General features: G+C 48.5%; 1 protein-coding gene and 1 non-coding gene across 11 annotated transcripts; both read right to left on the reverse strand.

The window, feature by feature from the left end:
- Nucleotides 1–1,645: 1,645 nt before the first annotated feature.
- On the reverse strand, nucleotides 1,646–1,748 carry LOC118973019 (U6 spliceosomal RNA). The gene has a single exon (XR_005062224.1). It is a non-coding gene; the product is annotated as a U6 spliceosomal RNA (small nuclear RNA).
- Nucleotides 1,749–4,728: 2,980 nt separating this feature from the next.
- FXYD5 (FXYD domain containing ion transport regulator 5) lies at nucleotides 4,729–19,427 on the reverse strand. 10 transcript variants are annotated; one of them, XM_073225621.1, is made up of 12 exons: nucleotides 19,295–19,366; nucleotides 18,674–18,725; nucleotides 18,513–18,573; nucleotides 16,617–16,715; nucleotides 15,836–15,892; nucleotides 14,347–14,451; nucleotides 12,188–12,283; nucleotides 11,142–11,171; nucleotides 10,987–11,061; nucleotides 8,826–8,871; nucleotides 5,879–5,967; nucleotides 4,729–4,912 (listed from the first exon to the last, which is right to left on the reverse strand). In XM_073225621.1, exons 3-11 carry the CDS (start codon nucleotides 18,571–18,573, stop codon nucleotides 5,895–5,897), a joined length of 642 nt encoding a protein of 213 aa, XP_073081722.1. In that variant the 5' UTR covers nucleotides 18,674–18,725; nucleotides 19,295–19,366; the 3' UTR covers nucleotides 4,729–4,912; nucleotides 5,879–5,894. The 10 variants fall into 10 exon arrangements, with proteins under 10 accessions (XP_073081722.1, XP_073081723.1, XP_073081721.1 ...); XM_073225622.1 differs by having other exon boundaries at nucleotides 4,729–4,917; XM_073225620.1 differs by having other exon boundaries at nucleotides 4,729–5,078.
- Between the last annotated feature and the right edge of the window lie 113 nt (nucleotides 19,428–19,540).

Genomic DNA, 19,540 nt, shown 5'->3' on the forward strand with positions numbered 1-19,540 from the left:
CTGATAGTTACATGATAGCTAATGATAGTGTATCACTGTGTCCCCTTGACCCAGTTTGTGTATAAACAAGTCTTAAATAACAAAGCCACTCAGCATCCCCATTTCCCTAAGCCTGTGTGGTCTTTTGTCCAGCTTTATTGAGGTATCATTGACTTCAGGTGTATAATTTGATGTTTTGATACACACGTACATGGTGAATACATGGTGATTACCACATTCAAGCTAATTAATGTTGCCATCACTTCACCTAGAGTTACTATTTTTTGTGTGTGGTGAGAACACTTAAGATCTACTTTCTTAGCAAAATTCAGTATTACTATAATAAATATGATATTATTAACTGTAGTCACCATGCTTTAGAGAGATCTCCTAAACTTAATCATCTTGTATAACTGAAACTGTGTGTCCTTTGACCACCTCCCCATGTTTTACTTAGCATAGTGTCTTCCAGGTCCTAACCCTTTGGTTTCCTTCCTCTGTACCAGTGGTCAGCAAACTACAGCCAGGGGCCAAATCTAGCCCACAGGCTGTTTTTATATGGCTCATGGGCTAAAAATGGTTTTTACTTTTTTTTTTGATTAAGGTGTTATTGATATACACTCTTATGAAGGTTTCACAAGAAAAACAATGTGGCTATTACATTCACCTTTATTATCAAGTCCTGCCCCATACCCCATTGCAGTCACTGTCCATCAGTATAGTAAGATGCCACAGAGTCCCTATTTGTCTTCTCTGAGCTACACTGTCTTCCCCGTGACTCCGCACACACCATGTGCACTAATCATGATACCCCACAATCCCTTTCTCCCTCCCTCCCCACCGTCCTCCCCCACCCCTCCCCTTTGGTAACCACTAGTGCCTTCTTGGAGTCTGTGAGTCTGCTGCTGTTTTGTTCCTTCAGTTTTGCTTCATTGTTATACTCCACAAATGAGGGAAATCATTTGGTATTTGTCCTTCTCTGCCTGACTTATTTCACTGAGCGTAATACCCTCTAGCTCCATCCATGTTGTTGCAAATGGTAGGATTTGTTTCTTTCTTCTGGCTGAATAGTATTCCATTGTGTATATGTACCACCTCTTCTTCATTCATCTACTGATGGACACTGAGGTTGCTTGCATATCTTGGCTATTGTAAATAGTGCTGCAGTAAACATAGGGGTGCATATGTCTTTTTGAATCTGAGAAGTTGTTTTCTTAGGGTAAATTCCTAGGAGTGGAATTCCTAGGTCAAATGGTATTTCTATTTTTAGTTTTTTGAGGAACCTCCATATTGCTTTTCACAATGATTGAACTAGTTTACATTCCCACCAGCAGTGCAGGAGGGTTCCCCTTCCTCGGCCTCCTCACCAGCATTTGTTGTTCCTAGTCTTCTATGTTGGCCATCCTAACTGGTGTGAGGTGATACCTCATTGTGGTTTGCATTACCCTAATAATTAGCAATGTGGAGCATCTTTTCATGTGCCTGTTGGCCATCTGAATTTATTCTTTGAAGAAGTGTCTGTTCATATCCTCTGTCCATTTTTAATAGGGTTATTTGCATTTTGGTTGTTGAGGTGCATGAGCTCTTTATATATTTTGGATGTTAATCCCTTGTCAGATATGTCCTTTACAAATATATTCTCCCATACTGTAGGATGCCTTTTTGTTCTGCTGATGGTGTCCTCACGAATTTGTACATCATCCTTGTGCAGGGGTCATGCTAATCTTCTCTGTATTGTTCCAATTTTAGTATATGTGCTGCTGAAGCAAGCATGGTTTTTACATTTTTAACTGAAATAAGATCAAAATAATAGTACTTGACAATGTACTCAAATTTCAGTGTTCATAAATAAACTTTTATTGGAACACAGCCATGCTCATCCATTTAGGAACTGTCTTTGGCAGCTTTTTCACTATAATGGGAGCAGTGAATAGTGGCCACTGACACTGGCTTGTAAAACCCAAAAGCATTAAAAAAAAAACCCAAAGCATATACTATCTGGCTTTTTACAGAAAAAGTTTTCTGACTCAAGCTCTACAGTACACCAAGGAACTTCTGGTATTTCAACCCAGGATAGACTACCTTTGGGCACAGAAATCAGTCAAACAACCAAGGAAACTGTCAGAACCATTCTCAGCCCTTCAAACTCAAACATGGATTCCACAATCTCTGCTTAGTGGGCCAGTATCAATCCATTTGGCCTGGCCTAACTTTATATTCTTCCACTTTGATTCAATACCGTTAAAACTCATTTCCATCTATATTCCCTAGTTTTCTGTTGATATAAATTTGCAAGCTGAAAGTGGCTATTGTTTTGGTATTATACTGCACCTCCTCATGGGTCATATTTTGTACCTCGCCCTTTGCATTCTGTTGAGACTTGAGTCTAGTTATAGATTTTAGAAGTAAGAAGAAGTAGAAGGAGTAGGTTCTGAGGAGGATGAGCAGTAAGGCCATGACTGCGTCCGAGGTCAGGAAAAGCAAGAACAACCTAAGAACAACCTGGAAATACATAGCACAAGCTGGAGTCCATGAGGAGGGACCGACCCCTTGTCATTCTTATTGTCTCCGACCTCAGTGGGGTTGGGTGTCCAGTTGAAGCTGGGGCCTGTCACCGTGGGGCTAAACACGTACTGACCAGGGTTTGGAGAAGCTAAAGGAGGAACTGGGGGAGGTGGTGTGGCTACAGGCCTAGTTGATGCCTTACACTAAGGAGGTGAGTCATCAGACAAGTGACAACAGGTGTAAGCCACAGGATAGCTACAGTTCTAACCTCTACCCACAAATCTCCCATGAGACCTGATTCAGATCTTGTGGCCCATCCTAACCAGAAGTACACAGGGAGGGGAATTCTGGGAAATGTAGTTTAACTTAGCCAAGTGGACACATTACAAAACTACCTCCAGCAGGAGCTGGCACTTACTGACTCACCAACCTCCTTAGAAGCAAGCACACCTCACTGAAGCCAGCATTGGAAGTTCCTCCCAACACCCCAAGAAAAGCACAATTTAGCTTTTATGAAGAAAGCAAATTTCTTACAATTAATGTAATTTGGCCTTAATTCTTCCAGAACAAGAACCTTGTCAGTATTGTACTCAAGAGACTGGCCGCATTACAAGAGCCACTCCATTAGCACTTGGCAAGAAACCTCTTTCTTGATGTAAGGGGTGGAGGAGCAGGAGATTTCAGTTCGGATAATACACAACAGAGAAAGGTGTCTTATGCCAGAAGGGGTTTGGGTAGCAGATGAGCAGCCTTTTAAAAACATTGGAGGCACCATTGGAAAGATTTCTGGATGTCTTTTTCAAGTGTGATATTTGGTGTTCTGTCCCCTGGAGGTCTCAACAGGCTCCAGTCTTAAGAATTACCTTTTCCTTTCATATTTGAATAAAATAGCTTGAGCTCCATTCCATGACTTGGGAGAAGCTTAGCATTCTCCTCACCATATCAACAAATTCCTTAAGGCTGTTGTTTTCCCAGATAGTGTTCAGAGTGTCATGGATTCAGCTAAAAAGCTACATTTCTCAGTTTCTTTTTGAAGACAGAAATGGCCAATCGGAAGGAAGTACAAGTCTCTGAAAGAGTTCTGGAAATCCTTTTTTTTTTTAATCCTTTTTAAAAGGAGCCAATTCACCAAATGGTGCCTTCCCCCAGCCCAACCTTTTTTACCCCCCTTTTCTTTTTCTTACAATGTGACAAGATAGCTGAGATTCCTGCAAACATTTTGTGATTTTGAGGATTACAGCTACACGCTAAGGATGGCAGAGCCGTAAGTCAGTAGAACCCTGGTTCCTTATGAACTAAGGAGCCCCTTCCCCTGCCTTGGGCAACACACTTTAGAGTTCTGTTATAGGAGAAAAACATCACCTTGGTCAAGCCACTGTTCTTCTGGCTCATGTCTTTTACAGTTACAATTTCTGCTTCCAAAATTCTTGCTATGTGAGATAATACACTTCTTGGTGGCAAGCTGTATCACCAATATCCAATTCCTTCCCTATAAGAAGACTAGTTTCCTGCCCTCTTAAACTCAAATGTGGCCATGTGATTTGCTTTGGCCAGCGAAATTTGAACAGAAATGATATGTGTCCCTACCTGGCAGAGGCTACAAGAACCACTGTATGTCTCACCTTATTCTCTTTTCTTTCTGTCAGTGATAACCAGAAATGTTTCTGATAATGGCTTCTCCATCAGCTCAGGTCATATTGTAGCTCCCAACTGACCCATGACGGACACGCAGTGACTGAGAAACAAACCTTTATTGTAAGCTATGGAGATTTTTAGATTATTACTGTCAATTTTAAGCAAAAATGGGCTGGCTTGATATAGGGAATTAGGAGCTGACAAGCTCTTTGGAAAGGCTAGTATTGTGGGCTCCAGGCTAAGACTTTGCAAATGATTCTCAAAATGTGACCATAAGGAACAACTCACTCCTCCTCCTGCATTTCTACTTTGTGCTCAAACATTTCTGATACCAGATGCATGTATTTTTTTCCCCACCAAACAAGTCCCTGTGACACCAGCTGGGTGTCCTACAGTACATTTCAACTCTGACACTGACCGGAGTTGGTGCAGACCCCACAGGTTAAGGGCTCAGTCCCACAAGGCTGCTCCCACTTTGGATGCCAGTCACTAGGAGGTCTCTGTGTTCCCCATAACTTCTGTCTGACTTGGCTACAATGGAGGTTCCCATGACTGTTCCCCCCACCTTGGATTCCATGATGTGCTGAAATAGCTCACAGAACACAAATAAACACATTTACCAGTTTATTATACAACAAAGGATATCATAAAGGACACAAATGAACAGGAACATGAAGATACATTCCAAGGTCTGGAAGAGTCCCGAGCTCAGGAGCTTCAGCCCCCGTGGAGCTGGGGTGTGCTGTCCTCCTGGTGTGTGGATGTGGTCACCAACCTGGAAGCTCTCTGAACCCTGTACTTTTGGGGATTTTTATGGAGGCTTCATCATGTAGGGATGATTAACCATTAACTCAATTTCCAGCCCCTCTCCTCCTCCTGAAGGAGGAGGAGTGGGGCTAAGATTTCCAAGCTTCTAATCATAACTGGGTCTTCCCGGTGACCAGCGCCCATCCAGGAGCCTGCCAAGTGGGCCTCATTAGAATGAAAGACAATCCTATCACCCAGGGAAGTCCAAGGGATTTAGGCTCCCTGTACCAGAAACTGGGGTCAAGGACTAAATATCAGAACAAAAGATGCTCCTAGCAACACTTCCACTCAGGGGAGTACAAGAGTTTTAGGAGCTGTGAGTCAGCAACTGGAAGCAAAACCCAATATACATATTTTCTGTTATTTCACAATGACTGAACCACCTCCCCTGGGAGCTTCTCCCTCCACCCCAATTGGGAGGCCCACTGTATGCAACACCTTCAGAATCCTGTAGCTCTATCTCTGACCCAGGACGTGGGAGTCATCATCACCCCCCAAGACATAACTGCTTTTTTTTTGTTTTCAGTTTTGTTGTGCTTTGTGTTTAGGTATAACGTTCATGTAGTAAAGTGTGCAAGGCTTAAATATTCAGTTCAATCTGTTCTGACCGACATATACATCCATGTAATCTGCACCACCATCGGGGTATAGAATATTTTGATCCTCCATGAAAATTCCCTCAGGCCCATTCTCAGTCACCCCATCCATTGTAGAGGCAACATAATAGCAGTAGAGGCAACTCCTATGCTGACTTCCTTCACCATCAATTCATTTTGCTCATTCCACAACTTCACATAAGTGGAACGGTGCCATCTGCACTCTTTTGTGTCTGGCTTCTTTCACCCAGGACAATGTTTTTGAGTTTTGTCAAAGTATTGTGTGGACCTGTAGTCCTTGTTATAGCTGAGTAGCATTCCTTTAAACACATATGCCACAGTTTGTATCCACTCACCTATGCTGCAGGACATTTAGGATGTTTCCAGTTTTTTGCTGTTACAAACATTCATGTACAAGTCTTTGTGGGGACATCTGGGTTCCTTCCTTTTGGAGAGAGATTTAAGAACTGAATTGCTGGGCCATACCTTAAGTGCACCTTTACCATTTAAAGAAACTGACAAGTTTTCTAAAGTGATTGTACCAATTTACAACCCAGTTTACAGCAATGTATGACAATTCTGCTTGCTCCACATCCTCTCCAGCCCTTGGTATTGTTAGTCTTTTTAATTTTAGCCATTCTGTGTGTGGTCATTTCTGAGTCTGGTTTTCACTTATTTTCCACTCTTAACTAATGATATTGAACATCTTTTCATGCGTTTATTGGCCTTTTAGATATCCTCTTGTGTGTGTGCATAACTGCCTCTGAATGCCCACAGGGCTAGCAGCTGGACACTGGAATGGCATGGACAACTCATCACCTTCACAACCATGCTGGTCAGCAGAAAACAGCTAATTAGGCAGAAAGAAAGTCTCTTGGCCCTCCAGATCTCTTAGGGATCACTAATTAGCAGAGCTGACTCCACATCCAGAAACCCATTTTCAGGGGCATCTAGGAAACATAGCATTAACTTTTTCTCCTCTACTCCACAGGGAGATTGAATGGGGTTGGGGGATGGACACTGAGTGCCAATCTCCTAATCAGCCCTGCGGTGGGTCAGCACTGCCCTTATTCTGCCCTGGAGGCAGCTGGGTATTCCACTGAGCTGGTGATTCCTCAAGTCCAGGCTGTGCTCCAGTGGTGATCCATGAGATGTTCTTGGGCCCCAAACAATATAAATCACATTGAGTCACATTACAAGAGAGTAAATCACTTTCTGAATCTTTTAATCCATCAAATGATACGAGGGAAGAAGGATCTATGCCGTAAAGAATTAAACTTTACTAAACAGAAGTCTAGTTGTGGCCTCAGCTCCCAGAAGGGGATCTCTGAGCCCCTGGAGTGTCCTGCCTGAAGAGCACTTTGTTTACCTGGCAACCTGGGCCACCCAGATAGTTTCTAACAGTGGGACTGATGGTAGGGGCTTTGCACCACAGGTATTGGCTCAACCTCCGGAGGAGACAGTCACCAGAGTGACCACATGGGTGGTGAGTCGTGTCTTTGTGATGAGCTCCAATAAAAGCTCTGGACATCAAAGCTTGTAGGCGCTTCCCTGGTTGGCAGTACTCTGTGTATAATCACACAGTTTTGCTGGAACTCAGCACTGCCCACTGCTTCCCCGGGAGAGAACAACCGGAAGCTTCATGCTTGAAACTCTCTTAGACTCTGCCCCACGAGTCTCTTTCCTTAGCTAATTCCAATCTGCTTCCTTTCATTGTAATAAACCATAACGATGAGTACAACAGCTTTCCATGAGTTTCATGAGTTTTTCCAGTGAATTATTATTGAACCCATAGGTGGTCTTGGTGGTCTGTTCGAACTTGCAGTTGGTGTCAGAAGTGAGGGTAGTCTTGGGCCTCCCCAACTTTGCAGTGTCTTTGGGAAATAAGGTAACAATCACACCCCTGACACTGACTGTCTCCTCTGAGGCTCAGAGCCCTTGGCCAGCAGGGCAGTGTGCAGCTAAAATGCAATATATCATTTTCCTTGTTTGTTTTCATTGGATTTATCTTTATAACTATCCTCTATTTATATGAAGCAATACTGGTTTTCCATATATGAGTGTGTCTTTTAAAATAAGTTTATTTAAGTTACAAATGGAGGTGATTTCTCAAAAAAGTGAGTATTAACACAGGCAGTATGAAAATGTGGCAGAAATTGAAAAGAGGATACATAGCATGATATTATTTGTGATACACTCTGGTATCTCCTCTTCCATTGTGTTACTTCTTTCTCTTTCCTCTTTATGCTACTCACAGCCCTCTAAACTGATTTTGTAACCCATGAATAGGCTGTGACCTCAAATTTGTTAAACATTGTCATGCAACCACTGTGAAGAGGACCTTGTCTCTTTACTTTGGCATAATGACCCTTAAACCTGGGGAGTGGCCCTTACCCCAAGCCCTGAGCTTCAGAGGGCCTGGTCTGGCCAGATCTCACTGAGCCCTTCTCCAAGGGCTGCAGAACCCAAGAGTCCCCCAGGAAGTACCTGCCAGAGCCTGTGCCCCTTTTCACCCATGCTCTGGGGCCCTGAGATTCCCTGCCCAACCTGCTCTGCGTCCACTTCAGGGCTGATGTGACCTTCCTGGTGGGTACACCCCTAAACCAAAAGGCAGTCATTTGTGGGTTGGGGGTATGGATGGAGGTCGGATGTGCAGCCTGGAGTGTCCATACTCATGTGTATGTTGGAGGAACCCTGAATGTGAAGAAGAGGGCCACTGGTGTGTCCAGGACCTCCATTTGTGCTTGCCCAGTTCCCTGCCATCTACCAATGCTAGGGACAAGGTGGCATTGGGCACAGGGTTCTGTGCGTGGACACGCTGGGGCTTTCACACTGCCTGGGCAGAATCCTGTGCTGATCCTTTCACTGGGCAGAGTCCTTGCCTCCCCCAGTCCCATCTCCCTCATCCCAGGATGGCTTGTTCACTGAATCCCCTGCCCTGTCTTTGGAGTCTGTGAGCCTCACGTGGCTTCTCAGGGGTCTGTCCATAGCCACTGCTGCTTCCTTCCACTCCCGGTCATGAATGATCAGAGACCAGGACAGGGACCACGGCACTTTACTTGTTGTCTGAACAGATGGATAACTTGGGGGGCAGTGCCTGGGGAGCTGGGCAGCTTTCAGGGAGGGCAGGGCTGGGAGCGCAGGGGGCTCGGGCCGTCAGCTCCATCCATGTCTTCCCGCTCAGGCTGGGCTTTAACTATCCTGTAGGTTCTGCTGGGGAACCAGGACGCCGGGCACAGTGAGCGTGGGGGCCTGGTCATGGGGGCCCCAGAGGAATTCAGCTGCCACTTGTGATGTACTCACCTGTCATAATTCCAGCATAATCGGGGCAACCGACTACACTTGCCACCTGTGGGTGAAGGAATGGTTCAGTCATGAGTGGGAACAATATGGATTATTGTGTGCACTCTGGGTGCTGAGAACCAGGCCCACCAACCCTGCCCCTCGGAAAGTTCCAAGGCAACTCTGAGCAAGCGAAGAGAGGCAGACAGAAGAGCTGACGCAACAACCCCAAGGAGGAGCTTCCCACGCACACCCATTCTAAGCATGTGTGCTATTCATTCATTCTGCAGATATTTACTGTGCACCTACTATGTGCCAAATACTGATCTAGGCACTGGAAGCACAGCTGGGAACAAGAAGGAGTAAAACCCCTGCCCAGTGGAGCTGACTTTCTAGTGGGGGCCAACAATGAGGGAAGTAACCAAGTCAAGCGTGCTGATTGTGACAAGTCAGATGGGTGCTACAAAGGAAAATAAAGCCAGAAGGAGGCAGGGGGGCCCAGGAGCTAGGCCATCTTCGAGGCAATGACCACAGGGGATTCACTGAAGAGGTTGACGTTTGAGCAAAGACCTGAAGGAGGTGAGCAGGAGCCTGTGAACATGTGGAGGCAGGGTGTTCTAGGCAGAGGGAACAGCAGAGCAGAGGCCCTGAGGTAGGAGGCAGACAGATGGGCTTAGGAGATAGCAGCAAGCCAGGGGGCTGGAATAAAGTGAGTGAGGGGGAATCGCAGAAGACAAAGATGCCTCCTTGACTCCTTCCTCTCCTCTCCTGTTCACGCTGCCCCAGCCACCCAGCCTCTTCCCAAGGTCACTGCGATATGCTCCGCTCATCCCTGCCGTGGAGCTTTGCACTTGCTGCTCCCCATACTAGTTTCTTAATCATCTTTCCCACCACTGGGAATCAGTTCTGATTTTCCTCTTTAGAGGGAGCGTCTCTCCAGTCCCTCTCAGGCTCATCATTCTGCTTAATTTTCCTCCCCATAATGATCTTTGTACCCCATCTGCTCAATAACGCACTTACCTGTTCATTGTCATCCCCCTAGTTATGTGAACTCCCCTAGGGTGGGGAGCGGGCCATGCCCCAGCATCCCAGCACAGGCCGGGCACAGAGTAGGTGCCCACAAGCATTTGTCACTGGAGCAATTTGCGGCCCCGGAGCTAATGTCCAGGATTTGCCCTCACACATTGGACCTGCATCCAATCTTCCCCGATCCTTATGTGCTGTGTGACCTTAGGCAAGCTCAACCCTCAGAGCCTCACTTTTCCCACAGGGGTAAGAATAGGGCCTAGCACAAAGTCAGGATCAATAAATACATGTTGGTTGACCTAGGCAACAGTGCTCGACCCCTAGATTTTGTGAGATTCAGGCACACATTAGCAATCTCTTTTCATTATTGTCAGTATTCTGCCTTCCACCTTAACACAAAAAAGATGTGGCTGTGCCCACCTGCCTGATGAAGAAGTTGGACAAGGGAGGTGATGAAACTTGGCATGGGTCACACAGCTTAACTGAGGGCTGGCAAGTTGGTGCCCCTCATGTTTAACTTAATCTGCAGCTTTTAAAAACTGTTTAAAAATTAGTTTCTCTGCTTATTATTCTTCCTTGGCCCCCTTCTCTGTGTGGTGGATCTACAATAAAGCAGTGGCTGGAAACCACGTCGTGGGGCCACAGCTCCTGCCAGGGGCCCCTCCTACAGTTCCACCTCTTCCCAGATGCTGGACCGACCGTTACCTCCCCTCACCCCTTTGGGCTGGGATGATCACATCTCCCCACTGTTGCTAGTCCTGGGGGGCCACACTACCCCCTTACCCACCACCACTGGGTGAACCCCAGGACAGCCTTTTGGGGGATAAGACCACAGCAGAAGAACGAAGGTGCCCACACAAGCAGAGCTCCCCGCTGCCCTGCAGATGACCTCAGGCGCATGGATAAATCCAGCTACAACCTGAACCACCCAGCTGAGCTCAGCCTACATTTCCAAATGGCAGAATTGAGAGCTAAGTAATTGGTTGTCATTTTAAGCCATTGAAATCAGGGGTGGTTTGTATGGATACATAATAACAGATATGCCTCCTTTAAAGCAACCTTGCCCAGGAGCCTTCAAGAACCTCTCCTCCATCAGCAGGAAAGCCAAGGACCCTCCTCCCGGTCTCAGCGCCCCTCCTGCCCAGCCCGTTCTCACTGGTGAGGATGAAGATGCCTGTGATGAACAGCACAGCTGCCACCAACAGCCCCCGCTTCCGGAGAGCGTCCTCATCTGCGCAGAGAAAGACAGAGGAATCCGGTGAGGGGAGACCTTCACCCGTCCTCCCCCACACCCTCCCAGGTGTGACTTACCATAGGAGAAGGGGTTGTCCTCACTCGCACCTGGGGGGACACACAGGGAGCCAGTCAGCATTCAGCACGGGTTAATGGAGTGAAGCAGTGAATGGCAGAGTAAGGCAGAGAGGACACTCAGAATAAAACCCAAAGTCCTCCTGTGGTCCCCACCACCCCTCTACTTACCTCCTCACTCTCCCCCTCATTCATGTGCTCCAGCCCCACTGGCCACCCTGCTGGTGACCACACCAACCCCTTCTCACCCCAGGGCCTTTGCACTGGCTGCTTCCTCTGCTTGGAGCACCCTTGCCCAGACACCCACATGGCTGCCCCTCAGCTCCTTCCAGTAAAAAAATACTCCCAGTCACTCTCTAACCTGAACGCTGCTGTATTTTTTTTATAGCAACTTAAAACTACCTGATACATAATTATGATGATTATTTGTCTCTCTCTCCCTTACTAGAATGTCTGCTGAGAGAAGAGATTTTTGTCTATCTTGTTCACTGCTGTATCCCTGATACCTAGAATAGTGCCTGACACACACAGTAGGTGCTCAATAAATGTTTCCGAATGAATCAATAAATGAATGAATGGACTCTCTGTGTGACGCAGGGCCATATCATTTCCATCCATTTGTTGTGGTTGGCTGAGCAGGAAGTGGAAGATAAGACCACGAGGGGAAGAATCAAGGTGTCCCTGGAAACAGAGACAGAGTTCCACACCTCCCCAAACTGACCTCAGATGCATGAGTACATGTGAGACCAGAAGAACCACCCAGCTGAGCCGAGACTAAACATCCAAACTGCAGATTTGACAGCTAAAAAAATGGTTGTCATTATAAGCTGCTGAGCTTTGGGGTGGCTTGCATGTAGCCTGCATTCATTCATGTATTCAGACATTTATTGTGTGTCTACCCTGTGTCCACCCTCTGCAGCCCTGAAGTGCTATATTCACCAAACACATGCTTAATGAGGATTGTTCTGCACTGGGCAGTATTCCAGGGGCTAGAAATACAGAGTGAACAGGAAACAGCCTGTTTTCAGCCCAGGAAGGGAACTACTGACCAGTCGGCTTGAGGGCAGGGTCCGTCCTGACATCTCTTCCCGAGGTTTGCCTCTTGGAGGATGTGGTGCCTTTAGTGGGATCGGCAGACAGAGCGGCTAGATGATGGAGGAGGGCAGGAGTGAGCCACGGAGGGAAAGAAGGGGCATCAGGAAATGCCCGTATCCGAGAGGAACCGCTCGCCTGCACCCACACATTAGGGGCCAGGCACAGGCTTCCCCCACTCCTGAGACAGCAAGGAATGGCAGGTATGGCAACACTGAAATAAGCCTGACAATAGAACGGCCCAACCCCTTCCTAGGCCCTCCTAGACCACCTCATAACCCAGAAAGTAAAGGATTACGTCTGTTCTAACCAGGCAAGAGGGCCTTCAGGACCCTGGCCCAGTTACAGAGCCTGGAGATACTTGCTTTGAGACGTTTGAATATCACCTCTGCTCCCAGACCAAAAATACTGGAGTTGTTCCTCTCTTTAAAAAATCAATGCCCCGAAGAAAAGACCTGCCCCTCTGATACTTACAAGTGTCCGCAGTGAAGTGGTCACCCCTGTCTGATGCCCCAGTGGGAAGCCAGCAAGCAGAAAAGCTGCCTCATGAACCCCAAGTTGCCTAGGCCAATCTCAGCACCTCACCTCCTAACTATAATCTGATAGCCAAGGACTATGAGACGTTCAGGGAAGCCTTGCCCAGAGGAGGTGTGAGTAAGATCAACAGCAGGGACCAAGCTGCAGAAACCACAGCAAATGAAAAGGACAACTAGATGCTGTGTGGTGCTCAGGCATCCTGGCACTAGACTGCCTGGGCTCACATTCCAATTCTGTCTCTCTGGGCTGTGTGGCCTAGGGCCAACAGAGAAACCTCTCTGGGCCTCAGTTCCCTTCCCTGTACAATGGGGTTATGGGACATTCCCACCACATATAGTGACTGTGAACACTGGATGAGTGAATACGTGAAAGCTTAACACAGTGCCTGGCGTGGAGCAGAGTCTCTGTAACAAGTCCCCTTCCCCAAGACACTTGAATTCCATTTGTTGTAAAATTGTTTTGATAGAAAGACTCTGTCAAGATGATATGTTCTACTGCTGTCACTTGAAAATGTAACAATTATGGAAGTCTACAAGGAATGACCGGGTCTTAGAGGTGGTGTTCTCATCCATACACCTGTGCATGCATCTCAGCCTGGGAGAGGCCCAAGCTACATTACTTTCCAGTAGGAGCTGCTCCTCAAATATGGATCGTCATGCAGTCTTTAGAGGCCACCTGTTGCCTGACTCTTGGCTCAGCCCCCTTTCCCACAGCTCTGGTAACATTAACTACTCACTGGTCCTGAGGGTAGTCACCTCTTCTGAACCTTGGTCTGCGCAGTTCAGGAATGGCTGACCCAGTTCTCCATCATCAGGATGGGGGCACAAGACTTAGACCTGAACAATCAGTGTGGTCCATTTCCCAGGCTCCCACGGGTCAGACATGGGCATGTGACTCCAACTCGGCCAATGAGAGTCAATTTCAAGGCCTTGGGCTGGAGATAAGGAGCCAAGTGTGCTCCAGCTGCTGAGTTTATGACCTGAACTTAAAACTATGGGACCATCTTTGCCACCAAGAGGGGAAAAGCTGCTAGAGAATGAAGACAGCAGAGCTGAGAGAGGGAGCAAGTCAGTCATGATCATAAGCTTGGGGTCCTTGATCCAACTATGCCTGAAACTGTAGCTCTGGACTTTATGGAACATATATAGCCAATAAATCTTTTTTTTTAAAGATGGGTTTTCTGGATTTTGTATGAAAAAGTCCTTCTCTAATAAGAAGACATACACAAAGGAAATGCCCACAGTCACATTTCCTGTCACCAGTTCCTGAAGGAACCTGAACAAAAGAGGATCCCGAGCATCTCAGGCTTGGAAAACACTGCATACCCAATGCTCCTCTTGGGAATATTTGCCGCAAATAAGCTTTATTAAGACTTCCGAGAAGTCCCACCCTAAAGAAACATGCTTAACTTTAACTCAGAGTTTCCCAAATACCTTTCACAACAAATTTAAAAAAATTTTTTTGAAAATGTATTAACAATTCCCTAAACGGGCGCACTGAGAAACATGCTTGGGGAAATGCTGACCCACATCAACAATTAAACAAAACTGCGATGTTGCTGGGCTATCGCAGGCTCTACCTGCCGTGCTGCTCCGGTCCGTCTGTGGATGTGTTGCCAGGTGCATATCTGTTCCCACCGGGTGCTGGGACTGGGTCTCCTTCTCCACTGGGCTCTGTGTTGTTTCTACTCAGGTCAGAAAAGCAAGGAGGGAGGCTAAGAAACCAGGGACATGCAATCCCTAAACCAGCAAGGGGCCCTCTCTCCATCTCAGGCTGGCAAAAATCAAAGACATTCATGGACCGAGTGTCGCTGTAGAAGTGGGAATGGGGGACTTTCTCACATCGCTGGTGGCAGGGCAAACCCGTGCAGCCATTCCCCAAGTGGCTTTCAAAAGAAATTTCAGTGTTTGTGTCCTTTGTTGCAGAGCGTTGGCAGGAAAAGCCAGGCTCTAGCACCAGGTTCCTTACTGGACCCCAATCCCCACAGTGTCACTTAGTTGCTGTGACACTTTGACTGACTTATGCTGAGCCTCTGTTCTCTTATCTGTAAAAAGTGGGGACAATGCTCCTTTCTACCTCAGAAGCTTTGGGTGAGTATTGATTGAGTGAACATGGGTAAAATACTTAGAACCATGACCAATACATAGTAAGTGCTCTAACAGTTTGCTCAAGGAGGAGGGGACAGGTTGCTCAGAGTGGCACTGTGTGTAACAGAAAAGACTGGAAGCAACCAAGATGCTCATCAAGCTGTGTGTAGCTTCCTTAACTATGCACAGGAACCCCACAAATACCACGCAGCACTGAAGAAGGAGATCAGTATTTACATAGGAATGTGGGAAAGGCTTCCAAATATATTGCATGGGGGGAGAAAAGTGCAAGTTGCAGACCAATCAGAGAACATCCTTCAGGCCACACAAACATACCTCCCAGTCAGTGGCTTTTCTCCAGGTAATGCACATGTGCTACAGTATCATTGGGGAACTACTCCCAATGCTAACAGTGGGGATCTCTCAGAGATGGGGGAGAGAACAAGGACGGGGAATGGACAAAGGGATTTCATCTCACCTACAGTATTTTTTTCCCAAGGAGAATGAGTATTTATGGACTACTGTATCATTAAACATTAATGGAAAACTTTGGGGAGCACTTTTTGAATATGTTATACTTTAAGAAAAACTTAAAAAATAATTTGAAAATTCAAAAAAGGAACAACATAAGAGTTGAAAAGGAGAAATGAAAGGGGTTTGCCCATGGGGAGCTCCTGGGGTGTTTGCAAAGCTCTATTCCTTGACCTGAGTGGTGGCTACACAGGGGTTCAATTTAGAGTGATTTGTTAAGTTGTACCTTTATGGTTTTGTACTTTTATATGGATTATTTTTCACAATGTCAAAAGATTTTGTTTTTATGAAGTAGATGGGGTTGGCTAGCTGTCCCACAATAAAGTAAACCAGGGGATTCAGAGTTGGGAGGCTGAAATGGGTAACCAAGGACCCAGGGTGTCAGAGGAAGATGGGGAATGGTGACTTTCCCAGATCCACCTCCCCACCCCCTCCCCCTGCCCCACTCACCACCGGTCTGCAGAGGTGAGGACTGAGGGGTGGACTGGAGTTCTGGGTGGACGGTGTCTTAGTCCGGAAGCAGGGTGAGAAGAGAGAAATGCAGAGGGGCCATGGATGAAGGGTACAGGGGGATTTCCATAGCAACTCAACTTGATGTCATGTAAATGACTTAATTAAACCAACCATTTGCTAGTTGCCCAAATGAGATGTCAGTGTTTCCTCTGCCTCAGGCTCTTCTTACTGATACCCCTTCCCCTACTCAGCTGGTTTCTGGTAAGAGTCCCAGGAATTTCCTTTGAGGGACAATCTTTCCCTGACTCCCAGCGGGCTGGCACCAGCCCTGTTGGAGGTTACACATGACACCCAGGTCTGACGATCGGCTTTCTGTACCCTAACCCTAACCCACATGACCACAATGATCACCTCAGGGGTGGGCATGTGACCTGAGCCTAGCAATGACACTCAGTTCTGGGACATTTGCTGGATTGAGGAAGAGAGAATTATTTTTACTCCGGGTTCTTAGCAGATCAGATGGAAGCCCCAGGTCTCTAGGGACCATCTTGGCTATATAAAAAGAGAATCTGCCTGAAACGAAGCCAACACCGAAAAAACAAAACAAGAGATAGAGACAGCTTCTTGACAGCACTATTTGAGCACCTATATCAAGCCATGCCTGAAAGTCTATCCTTGGACTTTTCAGTTACACAAATCCGAAACTTCCCATTTGATCCAAGCTTGAGATTTTTGTTGCTGTTGTTATTTGCAATGACAGGATCTTGACAGACCTCACCTGTTGGTCTTTCCTCACCTGACACTCGAGTCAGGGCATGAATGTTCCCAGTTACTGGGTCTGCTGAAGAACTGGGTGTGGCCCCCTCCAAAATCTGTCCTGGGAAATCAAGGATGAGAAGTCAAGGAAGAGCCTCTGATCCCCCCTCTCTCCCCAATACTGCTACCCTACACTCCCTTCTAAAACTGTGGTGAGTAGTCCTGGAGGTCTGCTGGTGGCAATAGCAGGCAGATGTTTGATTGACCAGTGTTGTGCTATCAATCCAGGACCCTGGAAGTGTTTTTAGAAGTGCTAATGCCCCAGCACCCTTCCTCTAGCTCCCGCGTCCTACCCATCCTGGTGCAACGGGAGAGGCAATTTAGCCTGGTGAGCCCAGGTGCTGGCATCAGCCAGGGGCCTTGATCTCAAATTCTTCTCCTAACAAGTTCCTCACTACGTGACCTAGAGCAAATGAAGTGCCATCTCTGAGACTCAGCTGCCTCATCTGCAAAGAGGAAATGATAATTGAATCTACTTTTCAGGGCCACATAGATGGGATGAAATGGATGGAGGGGGAAGGGTCTCTCTCACTGATTAACATGTAGGTGCTGAATAGAGCCACTGCCCCGCCCTGGCCCCGCCCCCAGCCTCTCCAGCCTGTACCTTACTGAGGCTCCTCTCCTGCCTCCCTTCCCCCGCCCCCGGCCCCACCCCCACCCCCTAAGTCTGCTCTCCACCTGCAATGAGGGAACCTGTGAACCCTTGGTCAGGTCAGGGCCTTGCTGGCTTAGAGCCCCCACTGGCTTCACCTTCTCCAAGGAAAAGCCAAAGTCCTCACTGGGCCCAGAGGTGCCCCCTCAATCTGGTCCCCTGTCATCCCTCTGACCTTCCCCCTTGCCCCATGTTCTTTTCCACCCAGCTACTTGGCCTGCCTGCCGTTTCTCACACTCCCCAGACAGCATTCAACCCCGGATACCTGCTTGGCTCTTCCCTCATCAACGTCAAGTGTCTGCCCCAATGTCATGCGCCAGGAGGTCTCCCCTGACCACCCTGTTTAAACAATCCCCGTGACTCTCGTCTATTTTTCTCCATAGTACATATCACCTTCTAGCATACTGTATAATTTACTGATGGACTGGTTACTGGCTGTCTTTCCAACTAGAATGAGAGCTCCCATTTTGTGCAACACTGCTTGCCCAGCGCCTAGAATGAGGTACTTGTTGAATGACTGAAAGCATACACGAAAATCATTTTGTCAAGGAGGAACGGGGCAGCTTCAGTGGAGAGCCTGCTCTGCCTTCTGAGGGACAGACAGGATGCCTGAATCCCAGTCTTTCTACTCATCAGCCCCTCCCTTCACTGAGCCTATTTCCTCATCTGTAAAATGGGCATGACAGTACGTACACTAGAGGAGCTGAAGCTGCAATGCGCTCCCGCACCCAGCACTGGCAAAAGGCCCCCAGGAAACCCCTCCCCTCAGGAAACCCCTCCCAGACAGTGGGGAGATATCTCCCACTCTTGGGCTGGCCCCAACTAACCCCTTTGCCTAATCATGTTTCACCCCGGGATCCAGTGTGCTGCTTTACTAGGAGCCCAGGGCTCCTGGCTGCCTAGTAGAAAGCTGATACCCATCTCCCCGCCAAACCAAACTCAGTGCGTTCTTCTTGGAGGTGAAATGGAGGAAGCTCAGCAGGACAGGCTCCGGCCAGACTCGTTGGAAGCGGCCGTGCAGGTCTGAGGTGCTCAAAGGGGGCGTAACCCCGGCCTCCTCACCAGGACCCCCACTCCCTAGTGCTGGCTCGGTAGTGAGGGAGGCCACAGGAAGGGCATCCAGACCCACCGGCTGCCCACCCAGCAGTGTGCTCAAGGCAGGGCTGGGGGCACTGGGGCCAGGTGGAGAGGAGAGCTGGGCCTTACCTCTGGTGAGGAGAACCAGGCCAATAATGGTGAGGAGACACAGGCGGCCAGCGGGCGACATCTGTGGGGCGACGTGGAGCTGGGGTCAGCCATGATGTCGGTGAGGCCGGCCCAGGGCAGCAAACCCCCGCCCCGGGGGGACCCTGCAGCACCCCTCCTACCCTGAGCAGGCACCTCTGTCTCCAAGGACCCCCTGCCAGGGCTAAGAGCTGACTGCAGGGGCAGAGGGAGGGTCTCAGGACTGGGGGGTCCCCAGCCACCACCCCCTTCTTCCCTTTGCTGGTCCCCAAAGAGAACAGGAAGCATCCGCTCAAACCGGGCTTCCAATAGCAGCCACTGCACAGAGCCACCCTTGACGCAGAGAAGCACTTACCTGCCAGCACTGACCCCACAGGGCACGGAGGAGAGGTCTGGGGCACAAGAGTAGATCGGGGGCATGGCCCTCCCCCTGGGGCTGTCCCCAGAGCTGAGGAATCAGCAAGGAGGGGTAAAGAGGAAGAATGAGTAATGTGCTCCTGACCTCTGAGGAAAAAGTGAGTTTGCGTTAGGGGCCTCAGTGCAGAGACAATAGGACAGGATGCCGGCAGATCTGGGAGGGACTAGTCTGAGAGGGATGGAGGCGAGCCGGGGAGACTGAGGCAGGAGGGGGCAAAGCCGAGCGGCCCGACAGGCAGGCGGAGAGAAGCAGGCAAGCCTGGGAGGCGGAGGGGCTCTGAGAAGTTCAGCCTTTACCCACCTGAGCTGGGCCCCTGGGCAGAGGGGAGGGGGTAGGAGGGACTTACGTCAGAGCTGGGGTCAGAGCTGGGGTCCGAGCCTGCAGCCTCGGGGAAGGAGGGCGGCGGGGTAGCCGAGTGCAGGCGGAGGGTGTGGCCAGGGGAGCGCTGGCGGGCGGGGACGAGACCGGCTCAGTCATTTCCTCCAGGGTTTCCTGGCCTCAGAGCCCAGGGTGGGAGCAGGAGGGGGAGACGCCGAGGGCCATGGGGGCAGGGGTGAGGGCAGGCAGTGGCCCGGGGGAGGGTGGGTGTGGG

This window comes from Manis javanica, chromosome 17, assembly GCF_040802235.1.
Source record: "Manis javanica isolate MJ-LG chromosome 17, MJ_LKY, whole genome shotgun sequence".
NCBI lineage: Eukaryota > Metazoa > Chordata > Mammalia > Pholidota > Manidae > Manis > Manis javanica.